The sequence below is a fragment of the Bombyx mandarina genome, chromosome 10 (assembly GCF_030267445.1).
Source record: "Bombyx mandarina strain Sakado chromosome 10, ASM3026744v2".
NCBI lineage: Eukaryota > Metazoa > Arthropoda > Insecta > Lepidoptera > Bombycidae > Bombyx > Bombyx mandarina.
Genome location: NC_143217.1, coordinates 2,702,961 through 2,722,824, shown reverse-complemented (window position 1 = coordinate 2,722,824; position 19,864 = coordinate 2,702,961). Strand labels below are relative to the sequence as shown.

At 38.6% G+C, this 19,864-nt stretch overlaps 1 protein-coding gene across 5 annotated transcripts in view; it reads left to right on the top strand.

Annotated features, from left to right (window-relative positions):
- Positions 1 to 19,864, top strand: part of Hecw (Hecw ubiquitin protein ligase) — a 110,346-nt gene that overhangs the window by 36,707 nt on the left and 53,775 nt on the right. For 3 of the 5 annotated variants that reach the window (XM_028180355.2, XM_089730141.1, XM_028180357.2), the window contains 8 exons: positions 984 to 1,085; positions 1,458 to 3,590; positions 3,669 to 3,813; positions 4,472 to 4,655; positions 5,699 to 5,884; positions 7,038 to 7,160; positions 8,668 to 8,757; positions 9,845 to 10,005. In XM_028180355.2, coding sequence (XP_028036156.2) covers positions 984 to 1,085; positions 1,458 to 3,590; positions 3,669 to 3,813; positions 4,472 to 4,655; positions 5,699 to 5,884; positions 7,038 to 7,160; positions 8,668 to 8,757; positions 9,845 to 10,005 — 3,124 coding nt within the window. The remainder of the gene's footprint in view (positions 1 to 983; positions 1,086 to 1,457; positions 3,591 to 3,668; positions 3,814 to 4,471; positions 4,656 to 5,698; positions 5,885 to 7,037; positions 7,161 to 8,667; positions 8,758 to 9,844; positions 10,006 to 19,864) is intronic. The other 2 variants (XM_028180356.2, XM_089730142.1) reach the window with 1 other exon arrangement.

The following is a 19,864-nucleotide window of genomic DNA, read 5'->3' as shown; positions in this document are numbered from 1 at the left end:
AAACCAAGTTCAATTGTCACTTCGTCTTACTTGATCGTAAAATTTTGACCACTTCCACGAGTCGTAAACATTTGCAATCATTCGCATCGTATTGTAAATTGAATACGCTCGAAGTAATGTATTTAACCCTTCTCGTTCCGAATTTAACGTGTTCTTAAATACGGTGTTCGCGTGTGGCATCGCCAATCTGATTTCGATATTGAATACAACGCTTCCGTTTAGTTGGAACACGAACTACATTCAAAATGTGGTGGTAATGGACGTGCGGTCGAACCAATCTGCTGCGTCGCCTTTACGTTCTCATGTTTTCTCAATTAACAGAAAATTCGGTGGGTCCGATCATTTCGCATGAGATGCGAGGATGACTCCCGCATCCGGTGATTACGTCCGTCGCGGCGAACGCATAATTTGTGATGCGCTTCGAAATATAAACGAGCTGCGTTCATATTTCGTTAGTCCGAGAGAAAAAAAAAACCGGACTTACAATGCAATTTCGGTGTTTGTTTTGTTTTCCTGTCGGTTCCTTGCACCTGCCTAACTTTTGTATTTCATGCGGGTTATGTATTCGAGTCGTCCACGCATTAGTTTAAAAAAAATCCTAGTCTTTTTTGTTTGGCGTTGCCTTTTTTGATCTCCACTTTTTGTGCGAATTACGAATCAATTTAAATAATAATGTACATAAAGACCAGTAACGATGTGTTTTAAACACGAATAAATAAATCGAATCGCGTACGAGCCTCTAGTTCCGAGAAATGCATATCTCGATTAAGAAGACTCACAAAGAAACAATAATTATCATTCGAAATGATTCCTACGATAAGTTAGTCACGTGTTTGTTTTCATTTCCGTTGCGATTGTAACATGTAAGAGATCTTGTTTCAGTTACAAGAAACGTGCGCGTTGTACATTAATTGCACGCGATAATTAAATAATGATCGTCCGCAATGAATGCAATTAGGTGATGTGAGCGTTTGTTGTTGCAGAGACGTCGGAGCCGGTCAGCGTGGTCGGGCGCGTGCCGGCCAGCGGATGTGCCAGCGGCGACATAATGTGGCTTCTTAATGAGCCCAATCAGCCTTATGAAGGTAACTGTCCATCTCAAAGTAATATTGAATAGTTTCGACAACTGAGTTCTAGCATATATTTTGTTTTTACCAAACTAATCCACAATAACTCAAGTATTCCCTAAAATTCTCAATATTGTTTTGTTTGTTTGAATATAAGTTCTCATTGCTAGATAAATATCTAAAACAAATAAAGGCGAGGTTAAATTTTAAATGTATATTAATTATTTAATGCCTCGCGAAAACACTGGACCATATTACGCGTTCTAATTTAGATTCAGAAATACAGTAATTAATTATATTTGAGAGTTGAAATGTAATAATATTTATTTGTTTATTGATTGTTAAATTATTATTGTTCGGCTATTAATATAAAGCGTTTTCATGTTTCAGATTGCGAACAACTGTTATGCTTCCGGTACTACAATGGTGAGGGCGAAGAATGCACGGCGGAGTCATCAACACTGCCGCCGCGTTTTAAAGTTGACCTCAAGAATCTCCCGAATCGACTCAAAGAGGGCATGTCCAGAAAACGAAGCGGCGACCAAGTCTCGCCCTTCTCCTATAACAATGAGAGCTTTGAGATGAACTCAGAAAGTCCTCGAGTGGAGTTCGTGGCAGGCACGAGCCACGATATCGGACACCTCAGCGAGAACGTCGATAAATGCTCAATTAGTCCTTTAGAAAATAACGGGAACAATCTCGTACAAACAAAATGTGATCCTAGTAAAACCCTAGCTAATAGTTTAAGTAAAGAATCTCAAAATATGAGTAGTGAATCTCAGAGTGCTATAGACTGTAGTAAACCAACGACGTCGGGTGTTAAAAAGAAGTGTCCGCCCCCTGTTGATACGGGGGGCGGTCAGTCCGTCAATGGAATGAAAAAGAATAAATCGAATTGTGGCTTCGAATCGCCAACCTCGCCCGGCACCGAGTACTATAAAATTTGGTCACCAAAGAACCCCTGTAAAATTATGAAGTTTGTCTATGATGCAGAAAGTGCGAACGTGCCAAGCGATGCGGAAAAGTCACCGGTTCCACCTTTACCACCGAGACAATCGCATAAACCGTTGGAGAGAATGCATGCATTATCACCTCCCCAAGTGCCTAGACATAGGAAACCCAAACGGCTGACGAAACCAGAAGATGCCTTCACATTTGAGTTGATCGATACGGACGAGCAGTTTTTTACAGACAACAATATTGCTAATTCTGCGACCATGCAGGCCGATATTAATGACTTTAAGCCTGGAGAATTTTATTCAGCTAATCAGACAGCTATGTCCTCGACGACCAGTTTCTGGCGTGGAGGACAAAACGTCGCACCCCTCGCGACCCCTGAAACAGACGGCAGCTTGTGTGAGTCTACTGTTTCCTCTATGAAATTAGCCAAGATGAATGAAGAAAAGAAACTCAAGCAGACGAAAGAAATACCCGAAGAGTCACCCGGAGTTAGTATGAATAAAGTTTTATTTATAAAAGATATAGGGCCTGACAATTATATAACGACGACTTTTGTTAGAAAAGATAAAGTCTCGCCACCCACCGATGTCGTCGACGGTGTTAGCGGAGTGTTCAGTCATACAGCATCCGGAGAAAAATTGCAAAATAGTTTTCTAAATGAAATAACCAACCATACTGAATTCGAAGACGATAACAGAAATCAAATAGAAGAAAAGGAAATAGTTACAAAACGACATAAGCCGTTGACGAGGCAAAACTCTGGTAGGGCGAACACCCCAACTATGATGACCGCTTTCCTAAACTCGTCCCACATCGATGTTCCTAACAAAGAGACTGATAACAGCAGTTCGAATGCAGCGAGTTCTTGTAACTCTTCACATTCTAATTCACCCGTAGATGACGTAAACAAATCGTTCCCAAGTGTCGGAACATTGTTGATGAATCGAAAATACTCAGGCGACAGTTGTACCCCAAAGCATTCTAGCTTACCTCGACACTTACTAAAGAGTCTGGGAGGGGAGGGAACCCCCAAACATTCCCCTCACAAAACTGCGGTCTCAAAAAGCAACGCTGAAAGTCCTGTGCGTCCTCACCCAAGGGTTCTAACTAGAGTGGCTGCGTTGGCTGCTTCTGCTGTACCGCAATGTCCACCTACTCCAACACATCACGCCAGAAGACCCAGGCCCTTACCGCCCTCGGACTTACACCCGCCTCCGGTACAAAACAACGAGAGCAGACTACATGACAATTTTGAAATGGTCGAATTTACAAATGAATTACGAACTTCGGAGATTCGATCGCCTAATCTTGAATTCGTGAATAGTAATCACTTCACGATAGTTCATGCTGGGCCACCTGAAGACGTAGTGCTTAGGCGACCACGGCTAGAAGACAATGATGACAATGACAACGCTGTTGCCTCGCCCACTCCCCTGAGACACATGGCAGGAATTAGACTCCCTTCGATTCCCGAAAGAGCTTCACGGCAAATGGCACTAACGGGAGATTTTCCTGCTAACATGATTGGTGGTATCATTGAATGTGAAGAGCCTTTACCTCCAGGTATACCAGTTTAATTTTCAGAGCCTTGTATAAAATTTGATTCGTCCATATTCTAATCGATTTAACATCTATTTTAAGGCTGGGAAGCCCGCATGGATAGCCATGGAAGAGTATTCTACATTGACCACGTAAACAGGACTACCACGTGGCAAAGACCCGGGGTCAATGGCACGACTCCTAGGTCACCTGCACCTGAAGTACAAAGAAGACAACTAGACCGAAGGTATTCTATATTTGAATACATTGAATTGTTTGAGTCATCAATTAATTATATTAAAAATCCACATACTTTACATTCTGTTCCATAACATTGTCGTTTGTCATTGACGTAATTGAAATCTGGTTGGTCTGTTACTGATGGTAGGACCTCTTATGAGTCCAAACGGGTAGGTATCACCACCTAATTCTGCCGTGAAGCTGAATACTGAGACATTAAAACTCTTATATCAAGGTGGGTGGCGGCATTTACGTTGTAGGTGTCTGCTAACCACTTTACACCAGGTAGGCCGTGACCTCGTCCACTCATATAAGCAATAAAAAACATATTAAATACTTTGGCGTTAGTAATTTTTTTTAGTACGAGTACAATTGACATAATCTAAACTTAAATTGTAGTAGGTATTTTAATTCTCGCGTCGCTATAGATGTTCTTCTAAAAGGTAATGTCCATCTATTAATTTAGTTAACACTAGCTGTGCCCGCGACTCCGTCCGCGTGTAATAGCGACTTTGGGCAGCGGTTTTAGGACATATATTTTGGTTTATAAACACCGTCATTTGGGTATTTAGAAAAATCTAATTTAAAGTAATGCTTCTCTATACACGACATTCGGGGATCAAAGCATACAGGTTGCTAGGATTGCTAACATGTAACATTGGCAGGTATCAGTCGATACGGCGCACGATGACCCGCACTCAGCTGTCGGAGGAGGAGCTGTCTCCTCCCCCCGCACTGCCCGCCCTCCCCGCGGCCCCGGGCACCTCCCGCGCCGAGCCGCACGCGCCTCATCCCGCCGCGGACTTCCTGGCCCGACCCGACTTCTACTCCATACTGCATATGAACCAGGTATGTGACGCAAACACGTCATTTCGGATCCTCCCGATCCACTAACCGTGCTTTTAGGTACCTCAAGCACCGGTCATCGTTCCCGTCGAACCCGTCGCTTGCGACGAAGGGCTCGACGAGTAAATTAACCCTCGGACAAAGGGCTCGACGAGTAAATTAACCCTCAGACACAGCCCACTGAGTTTCTCGCCGGATCTTCTCAGTGGGTCGCGTTTCCGATCCGGTGGTAGATTCTGCGAAGCACGGCTCTTGCTAGGGTTCGTGTTAGCAACGTCATCAGGTATGAGCCCCGTGAGCTCACCTACTATTTAAGGCGACGCTAATATAGTTTCTCAAGGCTATCAGCTTAGGTAGGAAAAAAAAGTATGTGACGTGTATAATCCCCATTACTACAACACAATCAGATTGGGGGAATAGAGACTAGAGTTAGAATAGCGACAAATCTGGGATGTCACAATGCTTTTGTTGAGTTAACTTTGATAGTTAGATTTAACTTTGTTGAACTGAAAATGACTTTTATTTAGTGTTTAAGAATATTAAATAATTTAATTCAGTCATCAAAGTTTTGTGACAATTTAAGAAATTAAATAGTTAATTACCTAAAGTTAGGTACCTACCTACCTAACAACTAAATAGTGCCAGCCCTATCGAAAAATTCTATTGTCCCCAGACGTAACCTGATTCACCCCAAATCCAAGGTGAATTGGATCAAGCTAGTTTTTTCAGTTTTTGTGTTTATTTTGTAATTAACTATATATAATAACGCATTGTAAATAAAAATTTAAGCCTGGGGAACAATTTAAATCTCGATTTTATTGGTATTAAGAAAAGGGTTCCGATTCCCCCCAATCTACGGTACTAAATGCCACTATTAAGCCTGTTTTATATATTATGTAAAATAGTAATTTACTTATAGTCTTTAAACTTTTTACTCCTTAAATAATTATACGAGAACGAATTTTTAAAAACAATCGAAATTAATACGGCATAAATTATTATGTACCCTCATCTTTTGTTAATAAGGTTTTTTTTTTCAATTATAGGAAGCATCGGTCCTCTACAACTGTAACTCAACTCTGAAGCACATGATCTCGAAGATTCGCCGGGACACGTCTTCGTTTGAACGCTACCAACACAACAGGGACCTCGTGGCTCTGGTCAATATGTTCAGCGAGACCGACCGGGACCTGCCCCTGGGATGGGACACGAAACTCGACAGGAATGGCAAGGTGACTTTTGCTTTTTTCATTCCAATCAATAGACCTGTATTTATCGTGAGAAAGAGAAAAAAATATTTGTAACACTTCTTGCGGGAAAGGGACAGAACATTTCCTCGAAATACTCTCCAAACTATACTGGTAGTAGGACCTCTTGTGAGTCCGCGCGGGTAGGTACCACCACCCTGCCTATTTCAGCCGTGAAGCAGTAATGCGTTGCGGTTTGAAGGGTGGGGCAGCCGTTGTAACTATACTTGAGACCTTAGAACTTATATCTCAAGGTGGGTGGGGGTCATTTACGTCGTAGATGTCTATGGGCTCCAGTAACCACTTAACACCAGGTGGGCTATGAGCTCGTCTACCCATCTAAGCAATAAAAAAAAATCTGTTTATATCCTAGAACAAGTTCCGAATTCATTTGTTTTATCGCATTAAATTTAAATATAGTATATGAAGTATTTGTTCGTTAAAATAAACGCGACTTCAGTCAACCAAGTCATTGTTAAATGTATTTCACCATCGAATTAGTCTTTGAGTTTGAGTGAATTTTTTACTTCTTATCGTGGTACGTGGACTTGGATGCATTGGTAACATGAAAACGCGAGACAAAAAAATATGTTTTCTACTTTAAATTGACTTTTTGGCGGGAACGCGAGGAGTGAGGTTGTGTCAATTATTTTATTTTGTCTATTTGGTGTTTCTTCAGGTTTAAATGTGTAATAACGGCGGTTTATAAACTGTTTAGTATCTGTGAAAGTGTACAAATGTGGGAAAATAAAACGAACCCGCTGGACATAACTTCTCGAGAACCTCCAAAAAGTCCACTGAAAAAGTCTCCGTAAATAAACACCGTTTTACTGAGATTATATTTCATCCCATATCATCTCATTTCATATCATTTCATTTCACTTCATTTTTCAAACATTAGAAAGTGATAGTGCAGTTTTCATTGAAATTAAAACAAGACTTGACTTAAAGGTCTTAGTTACAAGGTCATAAAATCCCTTAAAAAAACTACTTTAAATTCGCATTAAAATTGTTGTAATTGTTTTTTTTGGGTTCAAAATCGCGTGCAATTCGATTATAATGCTGTGAGGTCTCTGAACGTACTCCTTGTAAGTATTGAGGCGAAGTCTGATTGTGCAAATGTGTTACTGGGACGCAGCGCTTCTTCGTGGACCACGTGATGCGGCGCACGACGTTCATGGACCCTCGTCTGCCGCGCCCGCCCCCCGCCGGCCCCTTCTCCCCCCTGCTCCGCCAGCGCAGGGCGAACCTACACGAGCAGGTGTCGTCTTGTGCCTCTGGAATATACCTCTTTACTTTATGTACATACTGGTTTTGTAGACGAGAATAAATGGGGTTCAGTGTTAGTTGTGATGTTACTTAGACAATTCCTTTGAGATTTCGATTACGTAATCTTGGAACTGCTCAATAAATAAATAGTTCGGTATACAGTTTGTTGAGTCTCTTAAGGATTGATAAGACACGTGTTCAGTTAAGTGACTAAAGTATATTAGGATCACAACCTAACGTGCTATCGACAGCCCGACAATCCCAAGTCTTATAGCATCACTGCAATATAATTATTGCTAACACATACATATTAATAGTTACTATGGAGACATTTGTGGTCCCTACAAGTACATTAAGCGGCGATAAGTTTTTTAACCTTCACACTAGAAAGAGATTTTTCGGCTATTCCGTATGCTTAGTGCGACTTTTTTAACGTTCGATAGCTTAAAAGTTAATTCAATGTTGGATGCAGTTGGAACAGCGCCCCTAGCGGCAAACGTAGGCAAACGATCGCATTCCATACAAATATGAGCTAACTTTTACGCTATCGAGAACGTTAAAAAACTCGCACTAAGCAAGCACACTGAGCTATGTCACTACAGAGCTCAGTCACTACAACTGAGCTCTGTCACTACATAGCTCAGTGTGTCTCTGACTTATAATACTACTACTACATACTACATACTACTAATACAACAAGTGTAATGTTTTGTCACTATTACAGAGATGCTTCACAAAGTATAGAACTTATTCGCTAACGAGCTGAATAATTATTACGTTATTAACATTTTTTAAATAACTTTTAATTGAAAAAAAATTTAAGATTAAAAGGAATACATTCGAATACTGAACCCCCTTCTCTTCGTTCGTATTTTTGACACCGTTCCAATAGTTTCCTAGTAGTTTTTTGTGTGTACTTTGAAATTAGATGGCGTTGTTTTGTAGTTTTTTTTTTCTTTCTATATCGCATGGTTTGTTTCGCTGACGTTTAGTTGGTTTCATAGCTTTGTTTTTTTGTTTGTTTTTGTATGTATATTTTTAGTTGCGTAGATGTAAGTCCTTTTTCAAACTGACTGTTTTGTTGAAATTCGTTTTTGATCTTTCATTTTATATAGATTTAAAGAAAAAATATCTATAGCTGAATTTTTTTTTTTTGCTAACCCTTCTACTAGCTTTAAAATATGATATATTAATGGGCATTGATTAAAAAAAGTAAGGTAAGATTTTAATTTAAGAAACTAACTTAAATATTCAATGTAGGTAGTTTTTTTTTATGAAATTAAATCGATATTGTTCCTTCATCGTGGAAGTAATTTGTGAACATGTGTAATTATATTTCGAACATTCAAACATCGGCATAGTCGCATCGCTTGATACGAATGCACCGGTCGTTTTATTCTATAGGCCACGACGACTTGACGGCTCCATCTTCAATTGACAGTCCTGCTATTGAATGGATAAATTTCTATGAATATGTTCTAAAGTTATTTTATTTCCAGGCGCCGACACCCCCTCCCAGACCTCCAGTATCGGCGGCAGACGCGCAACTACATTCCCAGCCTGAAATACCAATAGCTTACAACGATAAGGTAATTATTTAAATACATTATTGTTGATTATGATATTTTATTAATATGATGTACTGGTATTAATTACTCTGCCCCTGCAAACAATCAATTTAGAAGTGTTGAATAGAAACCCTTTCAAGATTTCGATGAGGGTACTTTGTAATAACGCAATATGAAGCACGGTGTTGTAATTGAAACTGGATGAAATACTAAAAACTACTATAAAAAGAGACATATACTTTTACATGACATAGCCCGCGAGAGAATGACACGCATGTCATGTACATTCGTAGTTAGTATGGAGGGTAGAGGTAAGGAGAACCGTCTCATATGGGAGAAGCTTGAAAAAGTGTCCCACTTTCAGTACTAAATAACAGTTCAAAAATCCTCCAGAAAGGCGCTAGCATAGGCACAGGGTATGATATGAATTGAGCAGTTGTTAACTGATTGAAGTATGCTGAGTTAGGAAATTTAATATATTTAATGACTAGAGTAGTTAGTGACAGTGTAATATACAAGACCTCACATGTTTACGTAGTCCAAACTAATTTCGTCAATATAACCTAAAATTATTGCTGTGGTAAAACGTGAGACATCGATTGAATTTTCTTATCAGCTTTAAATAACATACTTTTTGTGATTTTGAAGTGCTTACAGTTTTTTCGTCCTTTTTTATTTCTCTGTCTTATTTTAATAACTTTCAGAGCCTTTTTTTAAATTTACCCGGTTGCTACCGTAGCGCCACCCTTATTTAGCAGATTTTAACGGACACTTTTCACACACAGAGACGGTTCTCCATACCTCTACCCTCCGTGGTAGTTAGAACAGAGCAAAAGACGTTTACTGGTGGTAGGACCTGTTGTGAGTCCGCGCGGGTAGATACCACCACCCTGCCTATTTCTGCCGTGAAGCAGTAATGCATTTCGGTTTGAAGGGTGGGGCAGCCGTTGTAACTATACTGAGACCTTAGAACTTATATCTCAAGGTGGATGTCGCATTTACGTTGTAGATATCTATGGGCTCCAGTGACCACTTAACATCAGGTGAGCTCGTCCACCCATCTAAGCAATAAAAAAAAAGCGCGCTCCTAACGCCCTCTCTGGTCCAGGTGGTGGCGTTCCTGCGGCAGCCGAACATCATGTCCATCCTGCGTGAGCGCTGCGGCGGCTGCGGTGCGGCGTTGCGGGACAAGGTCAACGCCGTGCGGCTGGACGGCGGCGCCGCGCTGGCCCGCTACCAGCACGACGTGCAGCTCACCTGCATGCTCAGGTCAGTGCCCACACCTCGCCCTAAGATTCTAACTACAGATTTATAAAATCAGATACGTTTTGGGAGATGTAATAGGGTAATGTCGTATAGTGACAGTAACGGTAGGCAGCGGCTTGGCTCTGTCCCTGGCATTGCCGTAGTCCATGGGCGACGGTAACCACATACCATCAGATGGGCCGTATCCTCGTTTACCTACAAGGGAAATAAAAAAATAGTGACCGACTACGTTTTATATTTTCAGGCCGTTCCGCACTGTGCGCTTAGTGCGAGTTTTTGAACATTCTCGATAACGTATAAGTTACCTCAAAGTGTATGCAGTTGGAACAGCGCCCCTAGCGGCAAACGCAGGCAAACGTTCCAACTCCATACAAATTTGCGGTAATTTTACGCTATCGAGAACGTTAAAAAACTCGCACACTGATGTTTAAAATAAGTTTTTAAGACTGTATTTACTATGATGACAGAAACGCAGCTATGTCTATAAAAAAATATTTATAGAAAATTAAATTATTTTACTAATATGTATAATACAAAGGTGAATTTATCTCAAGCTTATGACGACGAAAGCTTCCCCCCCATAAAATGTCACTTTCTCAAGATGAAATATATACAAATCGATTCAACGAATTATGTTATATTGAGTAAAAAGTATCCGAATATTATTTGATAATTTCATATTTATTATATTAATGTGATATTAGAAACAATTTCAGACTACAGTCGAAACAAAACCTGAATATATTTGATCTTTGAAAAGGCTGCAGAAAAGAATCCATCTATGTTACCTATATCGAATTATAGGGGAAATTTTATTGCAATACAGATCTGCACACCTCATTGTACGACCTAATTATTGATCTCAAAAAAAAACGACCTATGGCCGACCATCCAAAAGCACGGGCAAATTTATTCCTGCCATCTACAGTGTTTGACCCTGGGATTAATTAATGGTCATTGTCAATAACAGCTGTTCTTAAAGTAAATCGTAATCAATAAAGAAAGCAAATTAGTTTTCAATACTATCACTTAAAACGTAGGTCTCACGGATCGTTTGGAACCTCTGGGTCTGCGGAGGGACTTCGGTTCCCTCTGTATTTTGTACCGTATGTTCCATGGGGAGTGCTCTGAGGAATTGTTCGAGATGATACCGGCATCTCGTTTTTACCATCGCACCTCCCGCCACCGGAGTAGAGTTCATCCATACTACCTGGAGCCACTGCGGTCATCTACAGTGCGTTTCCAGAGGTCTTTTTTGCCACGTACCATCCGGCTATGGAATGAGCTCCCCTCCACGGTGTTTCCCGAGCGCTATGACATGTCCTTCTTCAAACGAGGCTTGTGGAGAGTATTAAGCGGTAGGCAACGGCTTGGCTCTGCCCCTGGCATTGCTGAATTCCATGGGCGACGGTAACCACTCACCATCAGGTGGGCCGTATGCTCGTCTGCCTACAAGGGCAATAAAAAAAAAAAAAAAAAGGTGGACAACCCTTAAACTTCTTTAGAATAAAACACTTTGACTTTAATACCAGAGTGTGTCTTTTTTTTTGCTTAGATGGGTGGACGAGTTCACAGCCCACCTGATGTTAAGTGGTTACTGGAGTCCATAGACATCTATAACGTTAATGCGCCACTTACCTTGAGATATAAGTTCTAAGGTCTCAGTATAGTTTCAACAGCTCCCCCACTCTTTAAACCGAAACGCATTACTAATTCACGGCAGAAATAGGCGGGGTGGTGGTACCTACCCGTGCGGACTCACAAGAGGTCCTACCACCAGTAATTACGCAAATTATAATTTTTCGGGTTATTATTTTTATTACAAGTTGTTATTCCTTCACCGCGGAAGTCAATCAAAAAAATATATTCTTAACTAACCTAACAACATTTCCATGTTATTTAACATTTTAAGTGTCTAAAAACTACTTAATGATACTTTAGTAATAGTAGCAGCGCTGCATATTCTTCTAGTACATGCTTTATGCTGTGGATTCAGTTAGCTTGTTATATTTTTAACCAACTACTGCGTTTCATAAAGGGCAATTAGTAGTGCAAATTTAATATCACATAGACAGTACCAATCAAACCGCAACTTAGTTTGAAATGAATTACAACGCCATCTATTGACTGTATTTTTATATTAGTTATAAATTTAAAGGAGAGATGGCGATACTTTAATCGCAGAAATCAAATTTCATAAAATTAAGTGAACATTAAGAAGAATACCGATTATTTTGTGTTGTATTTTCAGTATTGTAATATACTTAGGCTAGTAAATAAGAAGAATTTTCTGGTAATTGCTTCTTTTCGACAAATCATCTAATTTATAAGATGTTTCGATTGAAAATGTGTAATAAATTATTTATAAAAGATTAAATACAAAACATACCAATTGCATTTAAAAAAAAATATTGTAAAAATGTCAATTAAACAACTTTTTTTGTTTAAATACGATTGTTAAATACAAACTAATTGAAATGAATAAGATGATGGTGTACTTCAAATTTGTTAAAATATAAAATAATTTAAGAACAATCGCCATCGTTGGTAAAATTAATTAGACTGTTAGACTTTTTTTTGTTAAGAACTAAAGTTGTAATATTTACTACAACTAGTTTAACTACTTTAAAAAAAGACGAAAAAAGAAAATTAAAATGTTTTTTTTTTTAATGCTGCTTATCCTGGTCAGATATTAGATTTAAGTAATAAAGCTATTAACATTATCGTCGTTTTGATATGCATGCAAATTTTGAGACCTTTGAAATTAGTAGAATACTTCCGTTATATAAATAGACAAATGCGGTAAAACTAAAGCAGTACAACTAAAAAAATAAGTTTATAAATCAAGTACTTACCGTGATGGATAAATTTCTTTTACTCTTTTAAAAAGTGTAACAGTAGCTTTAATAATGTCTACGACCCGCGAACATCGAAGAATATTTCCTTACCTAAAGTCATTAGCGTTTGGCGTACAAACATCACTAGATATTATTATAATAAACTTCGAAATTCTGTTCAACTGGCAACTCAGTAAATACAATAATGAGGTTATCACATAATTAATGATTAACTGAATTGTTGACACTAATCCAAATACGGAGTGTGTTAAAAACGACCATTATATTTTAAAAAAAAAGCATTGTTCGTACAATCGTTGTCATGTGTTTATGAAAATTTGACTCTTAATTTGCTGTTGTTAATATACTAGAATTAACAATACCGTATGCCCTAGATTCATACTTTAAATGGTTTGAAACAGCTTTATAGATTAAACTGGATCATACATTGTTACTATTTGTACAGTAAACTGCTTTATTTTCGTTCATAAATTTGCGGAAGCTAATGAGGAAATTGTATCTATTGTTATGCTATTGAAAAGTTAAATTGCCTATCTGCGACCATTAGGAAAGGACTAAAAATGGCTGGTTTAACTGAGCATCATACACAATTTGTCTATGACGTACCAACACAGTAATTTTTAGTTTTTAGAAACAAGATTCTTGATTATACATACTACTATTTAACACCTCCTGTTGATCATTGCTTTTATAACATCGCCTTACTATCGGGAATCCATTGAATGTGAAAATCTTCTAAAAACTTTTTAAACCGCTGTAATGTAAGTAGCCGTGAAAGTTTAATATAAAATGTAGAATGCTTCTGTTTATCATAGGATTGATGTTGCTGGAACTCATTAGTTATGCTTCGACATATTATTCTTGTATTCTTGGCAGAGCGGTCATGATCATAATTTCGGGTGGTGATGCATTTCACTAGACGTCGCCATTCTTCGCGTACCGCTGTCTTTCTTGTGCACTCGATGACGGGACCGTGTAGAACTGCCTTTATTTGGTCGGTCCATCGTAGCGGTGATCTGCCGCGCGGTCGTATACCCCCTGTCCTGCCGACATACACGACATATTATTAGGTATACTAAAAAGTTAATTTTATAGGAACGTAAAATGTGAATTGTCGGTTATTTTTCTTTTCCTGCCTATGCTGATAGCCTTCAGAGGCTATTTTCGCTTCGCTCTAACGTGTAGGTGAGCTCACGGGGCTCAAACCGGGAATGATGCTAACAGTGGCCCTAGCAAGAGCAGCGCTTCGCAGAATCTACCACCGAATCGGAAACGCGACCCACTGAGAAGATCCGGCGAGAAGCTCAGTGGGCTGTGTCTATGGGTTAATTTATTCGTCGAGCCCTTCGTCGCAAGCGACGGATTGAGCGAGGACGTTGACCGGTAATTGTCGTAATGTTCAAGAGTCACTATTAACGCTACGAACGGCAATTAATTATTAAAAAAAAAACCTTATAAACTGTACTAAAACATTTTCTACTTCCGTATCTAATGGTGGTTTTTTTTTATTATTTCCTCGTAGACCATAATCCGACTTTAAGATTTTTTGATTTATCGCACCAGGTCATGCGTGGCGCACGTACACGCACGGCGAATGTCCGTTTTTGTTCTTAAATTAATTTTTTTAAACAATTTGAACGTTTTTTTTTAATTAATAGTTCGCAAGCCCTGAACCAGATCTCGTGTAGGAAATTAAGGCTGCCTTTTAATAATACGATCAGGCTTTACGCAATTTTAATTGTTTTTGCTATTGAGTTAAGGTGTAATTTTGTAGAGTTTGTGTATAATGCTATAATTCAACGCTTGTTTGATTGGGCTTATGGTAGATTCCTATAATGAATGCTCTTTCAAAAGCGTTAACACTGTTACTCGAAGAATGAGTTTCATCAAGAAAATGTATTTTTCATTTTTTTTTTATTAAGCTTCGTGTATTTAGCGGATTACCTAAGGCAATTTCTATCACTGAAAAAAGTGCCGTAGAATAAATAATGGCCGGTGCATTAAAACATAAATTAAATACATACGGTGTTTCACGGTGTTTCTCGAGCGCTATGACATGTCAGGTAGTAGGCAGCGGCTTGGCTCTGGTCCTGGCATTTCTCCCGTCCATGAGCGACGGTAAACACTTACCATCGGGTGTGCCGTATGCTCGTCTGTCTACAAAGGCAAAAAGAAACATATGCACATATACCTACATAATATATAAAAGTGTACATCTATATCGTTTATAATAGAATATTTGAATCAAACTAATAATTAAAATAAAGTTCATTATTAAAATAAATAAGTCTGAAGTTGTGATGTTTGCAATCCAGGGGAGCGTTTACTGTGGACAGTAAAACCAAAATAATTCATAAAGTCGTTTGCGAATAGATGTGTGTGAACTTGGATGTTTCCACTATCTAGTGAGCTGAATCAGTTCGCAAGTGAATTACGTCAGGAGTCCTTCGGGAATCTATGGAAATGATAGTCGAGAAAAAATGGCTTTGTGTGAGTCCTTAACAAACTGACCGTAACATCATGAATTTGAGATATAGCAATTGCATTGAATAGCATTGACATTTTTTTTAAATAACTGCCTGTATGCATTGTATAATATACTATTAATGAATGCATCTCATTTATTCGTAACTAAAACGAAAACTAAAATCGATTTTTGAAACATTAGTAGCAGCTATGTTGTCAAATTAGACACAGCGCTGCACTAATTTTGCTAAACTTTTTTTTACAAAAAAATAAGGATAATGTGAAGACTAGAGATAAAAAAGTTTCAAGATTGCTTTGTCGATCGCGATAATTATAATGTGAACATTGTTAGTGGTTTGATAAAATAAGGCACAAATTCGAAGGTGGTAAACTAATTTTTACAGATGAGTATAAGCCGTACATAGTCTTTCTCCGTTTATCCCAAATTTTACTGGTGATCGATCTCAACCGCACTATTAACATTGTCAAAACGAACGTCCAAACATGAGCAAAACATTACAAGATAACACAAGATAACCAACTACACCTAATTGGGTATGTTGGGCTATCTACGAAAAAAAAAAACGGCTGTAAAAATAACGTTCCCTGTGCCGATCCGCTAATAAACTACAAATTCGAATGAAATAGAAAATATTATTCATTTACTAAACTAACCAGAAAACCTAGTACTTTTCGTAAGTTCATACTTAGTGATACCGTGTAGTGACTAAACATTGACCCCGCGCGAATCTTGTAACCAATGTGCTTAGTGCGAGTTTTGTAACGTTCTCAATATGAAGTAACTTTTACGCTATCGAAAACGTTAAACGACTCGCACTAGGCACCCTGATTGTATTCCTTTATTCTTTATTGTTCACACAGTTAATATTACAGTCATTGCGATAAGATATAAAAATGGCGAGCTTAACTCAACAATTGAGTTTTCTACCAGCTAACCGTTCTTAACGAAGGAAAGCTTTAAATGAGTGGGTAGATTGCATCTAATCAATTAACAATTTACAATCTAAACAATAACAATAATAAAAAAAAAAAAACACTAATACATAAAATATCAGACTACATATTATATACATACACACATAAATAACTGTCATCCAAAATAATTAGCAAAAATCAATATATTTAGTGCCAACACAACAGTCACACAAATCACAAAAGTTGGTATCACAGAAGCTACCTAGTATATTATTTTTTAGTTTTCAGAAGTTTTTTCGGACCTAAACTTGTTATATCATTTGCCAAAACAGGTAGAAGGCACATCAGATTGACAACTGTAATTAGAATTTATGATTAGTTCCCGATCACAAAGTAGTTGCGTGAAATACGAGTATATACTGTACCTTTAACGTACATGATCTAAGTAGTATATGCATGTGTAAATACACGGATTTAATTTGCATGTACTTTACGCTATCTTTAATTTGATATTCATTCGGGTTCTTTGTGCGGAATAATCTCGATCCTATCCGAAGGAATGTTCCTTTGTACATATTATTATGAATTTGTTTACCGTTTGCTGTAATACTTTTGTTTAAGTAAATGTAATAGCTTCGAAATAAATTACACGTTTCTTTGTTGAATACAAGAATATTACACATAATTGAATTAAAATAAACGTTATGTTGAACAGAAAAACAGTTGAATTCTTCATCAAATACGAATTTACTCGACTAATAAAATAATACAATTCTTACTCGTCTATTTAGTGAACGCAATGGATACAAATTGTTATTGGCAATTAGATCAGTAAGCGTAAAAAATAGACTTAAATGGATAGTTTTGAACGAGGATATGCGATAGAAGAATGTCAGTGTAGAGATTTTATTTTAAACGGTTATCAGAACCCATAGACATCAACAACATAAATATCGCCATGCACCTTGAGACACGAGTTCTAAGTCTCAGCTTTATAGTACGGCTGCCTCATCCTTCAAACCGAAATGTATTACTGCTTCACGGTAGGAATAGCCAGGGCGGCGCGGCGGTGCCTTCTCGTGCGGGCCTACAAGATTTCCTACCTTCGGTAAATTCGCATAAGATAGGCCTGAATGGATTAAGAGGACATTCTCCGCCGACCGAGGGAGTGCTCTGAGGAATTGTTCGAGATGATGCTGTCATCTCGTTTTTACCATCGCACCGCCCGCCACCGGAGTAGAATTCATCCATACTACCTGGAGCCACTGCGGTTATCCACAGTGCATTTCCAGAGGTCTTTTTTGCCACGTACCATCCGGCTATGGAATGAGCTCCCCTCCACGGTGTTTCCCGAGCGCTATGACATGTCCTTCTTCAAACGAGGCTTGTGGAGAGTATTAAGCGGTAGGCAGCGGCTTAGCTCTGCCCCTGGCATTGCTGAAGTCCATGGGCGACGGTAACCACTCACCATCAGGTGGGCCGTGTGCTCGTCTGCCTACAACGGCAATAAAAAAATATCCCCATAGTATCCCCCAATAGTGAGATAAGAGCGAGAAGAAAAGATCTGTAAGCGGAATAAAAAACTTCAATGCTTAATTCCCTGTTAGAATGTAAAGAATGTCATTTGTGTGATGGACGTGTTTTGAGCTGCCACCGGCAAGTACTACTGCCCTGCTATTTCTGCGCTTAAACGATCTCTCTCATAAACACCAGTTATAAATCAAAGTATCAAAGCTCTTCGATTTCCGTGGAGTTTTCCGCGTTCGTAATTCTGTGCCAAATAATCAAAATAAACTGAAGTTACATTCAGACGTGACTATTTTAAGCTCTCTATTTATTTATTCGAGCTCACGGCTGTGACAGCAAGGAACTCTTCAAACTGTTAACTCGACTATAGTTTGACTGAAATTTCATTTGAATTTGAACCTTATTGAATTTAATTTATCTGCTTGACTATCACTGGTTACTTATTGCTGGTGGTAGGACATCTTGTGAGTCCGCGCAGATAGGTACCCCAGCCTTACCTATTTCTGCCGTCAATCAGTAATGCGTTTTAATTTAAAGGGTCGGGCAGCCGTTGGACTGTAAAAATGTAGACCTTAGAACTCATGTCTCGAGGTAGGTGGCGACATTTACGTTGTAGATGTCTGTGACCCGGTAACCATTTAACACCAGATAAGCCGTGAGCTTGTCCACACATCTATGTAATGAAAAAAAAAAACAAAGATTATAAATTCTGAACTATTTATATAGCTAGCTTCTGATCATCCTCAAGCTACAATGTCTTTCGTCTTGATTCCGTCCAAAACTCGTCCGTAATTAATTTCTATAAGATACTTTTATGACCGTCGATCTAGATAATAATCTTATCTTACACCTTTAAACGAGCAATTATTTATTTATTATTATTATGATTCTTGTATATAATATATATATATATATATAAACTTTATATATATATATATATATATATAAATCCCGTAACTCTTTTGGCAACCTTTCATTTTCCAACCTTCTGACAACCACCACTTCTAATAGACTTAGAGCAAAATGAATCATGTATATTAACGTATTAACGAATATGAAACTGACTGTGCAACTCGAAATTCACCTTGTTGCAATATCCTAGAAAATAGTAATATACTAATATCAATATTCTTCGCAGTACTTTTGACCACCAAACTACATTGGTGTACTTACTCCATCCGCGTATATTTAAATATATTACTAATCAATTCACTACAGATAAGTCTACCGTTTTTTTGGAAATAAATTGGAACTCTGTATATTGTTCCGTATACTTAATTCATTCCTACAAACGTCGGACTTCCTCCCATTAGCGTGTACTTCTGACATGTTCACTTACTGACAAAATATACTACCATTCACAGATCTTATAATTGTCGAAACCCATGTGCAGTCAATTATGAAAATAATATACTTAAGGCCATAATTGTTCAGTAGGAGAAACAGATAAACTACTTTGAAAAAATCTACATTAAGGTTTACCCTAAAATATTGTAAGTGGTAACTTTGCAGACATCTTAAATTTGTTCTATTAAGTTCCTTTTTTTTTATTGCCCTTGTAGCCAGACGAGCATACGTCCCATCTGATGGTGAGTGGTTACCGTCGCCCATGGACTTCAGCAATGCCAGGGGCAGAGCCAGGCCGCTGGCTACCGTTGAGTACTCTCCACAAGCCTCGTTTGAAGAAGGACATGTCATAGCGCTCGGGAAACACCGTGAAGGGGAGCACATTCCAAAGCCGGATGGTACGTGGCAAAAAAAAGATCTCTGAAAACGCACTGTGGATAAACGCAGTGGCTCCAAGTAGTTATGGATGTACTCTACTCCGGTGGCAGGCGGTGCGATAGTAAAAACGAGATGACGGAATCATCTCAAAAAATTCCTCAGAGCACTCCCCATGGAACATACGGTACAAAATTTTGAGAGAAGCGAAGCCCCTCCGCAGATCCGGAGGTTCCAAACGATCCGTGAGAACGGGATTATCGACAATCCGAACGGCCCTCTTCTGTATGGAGTCAATTGGAAGAAGCTGGTATTTGGGAGCCCCAGCCCAGAGGTGGGAACAGTACTCCACG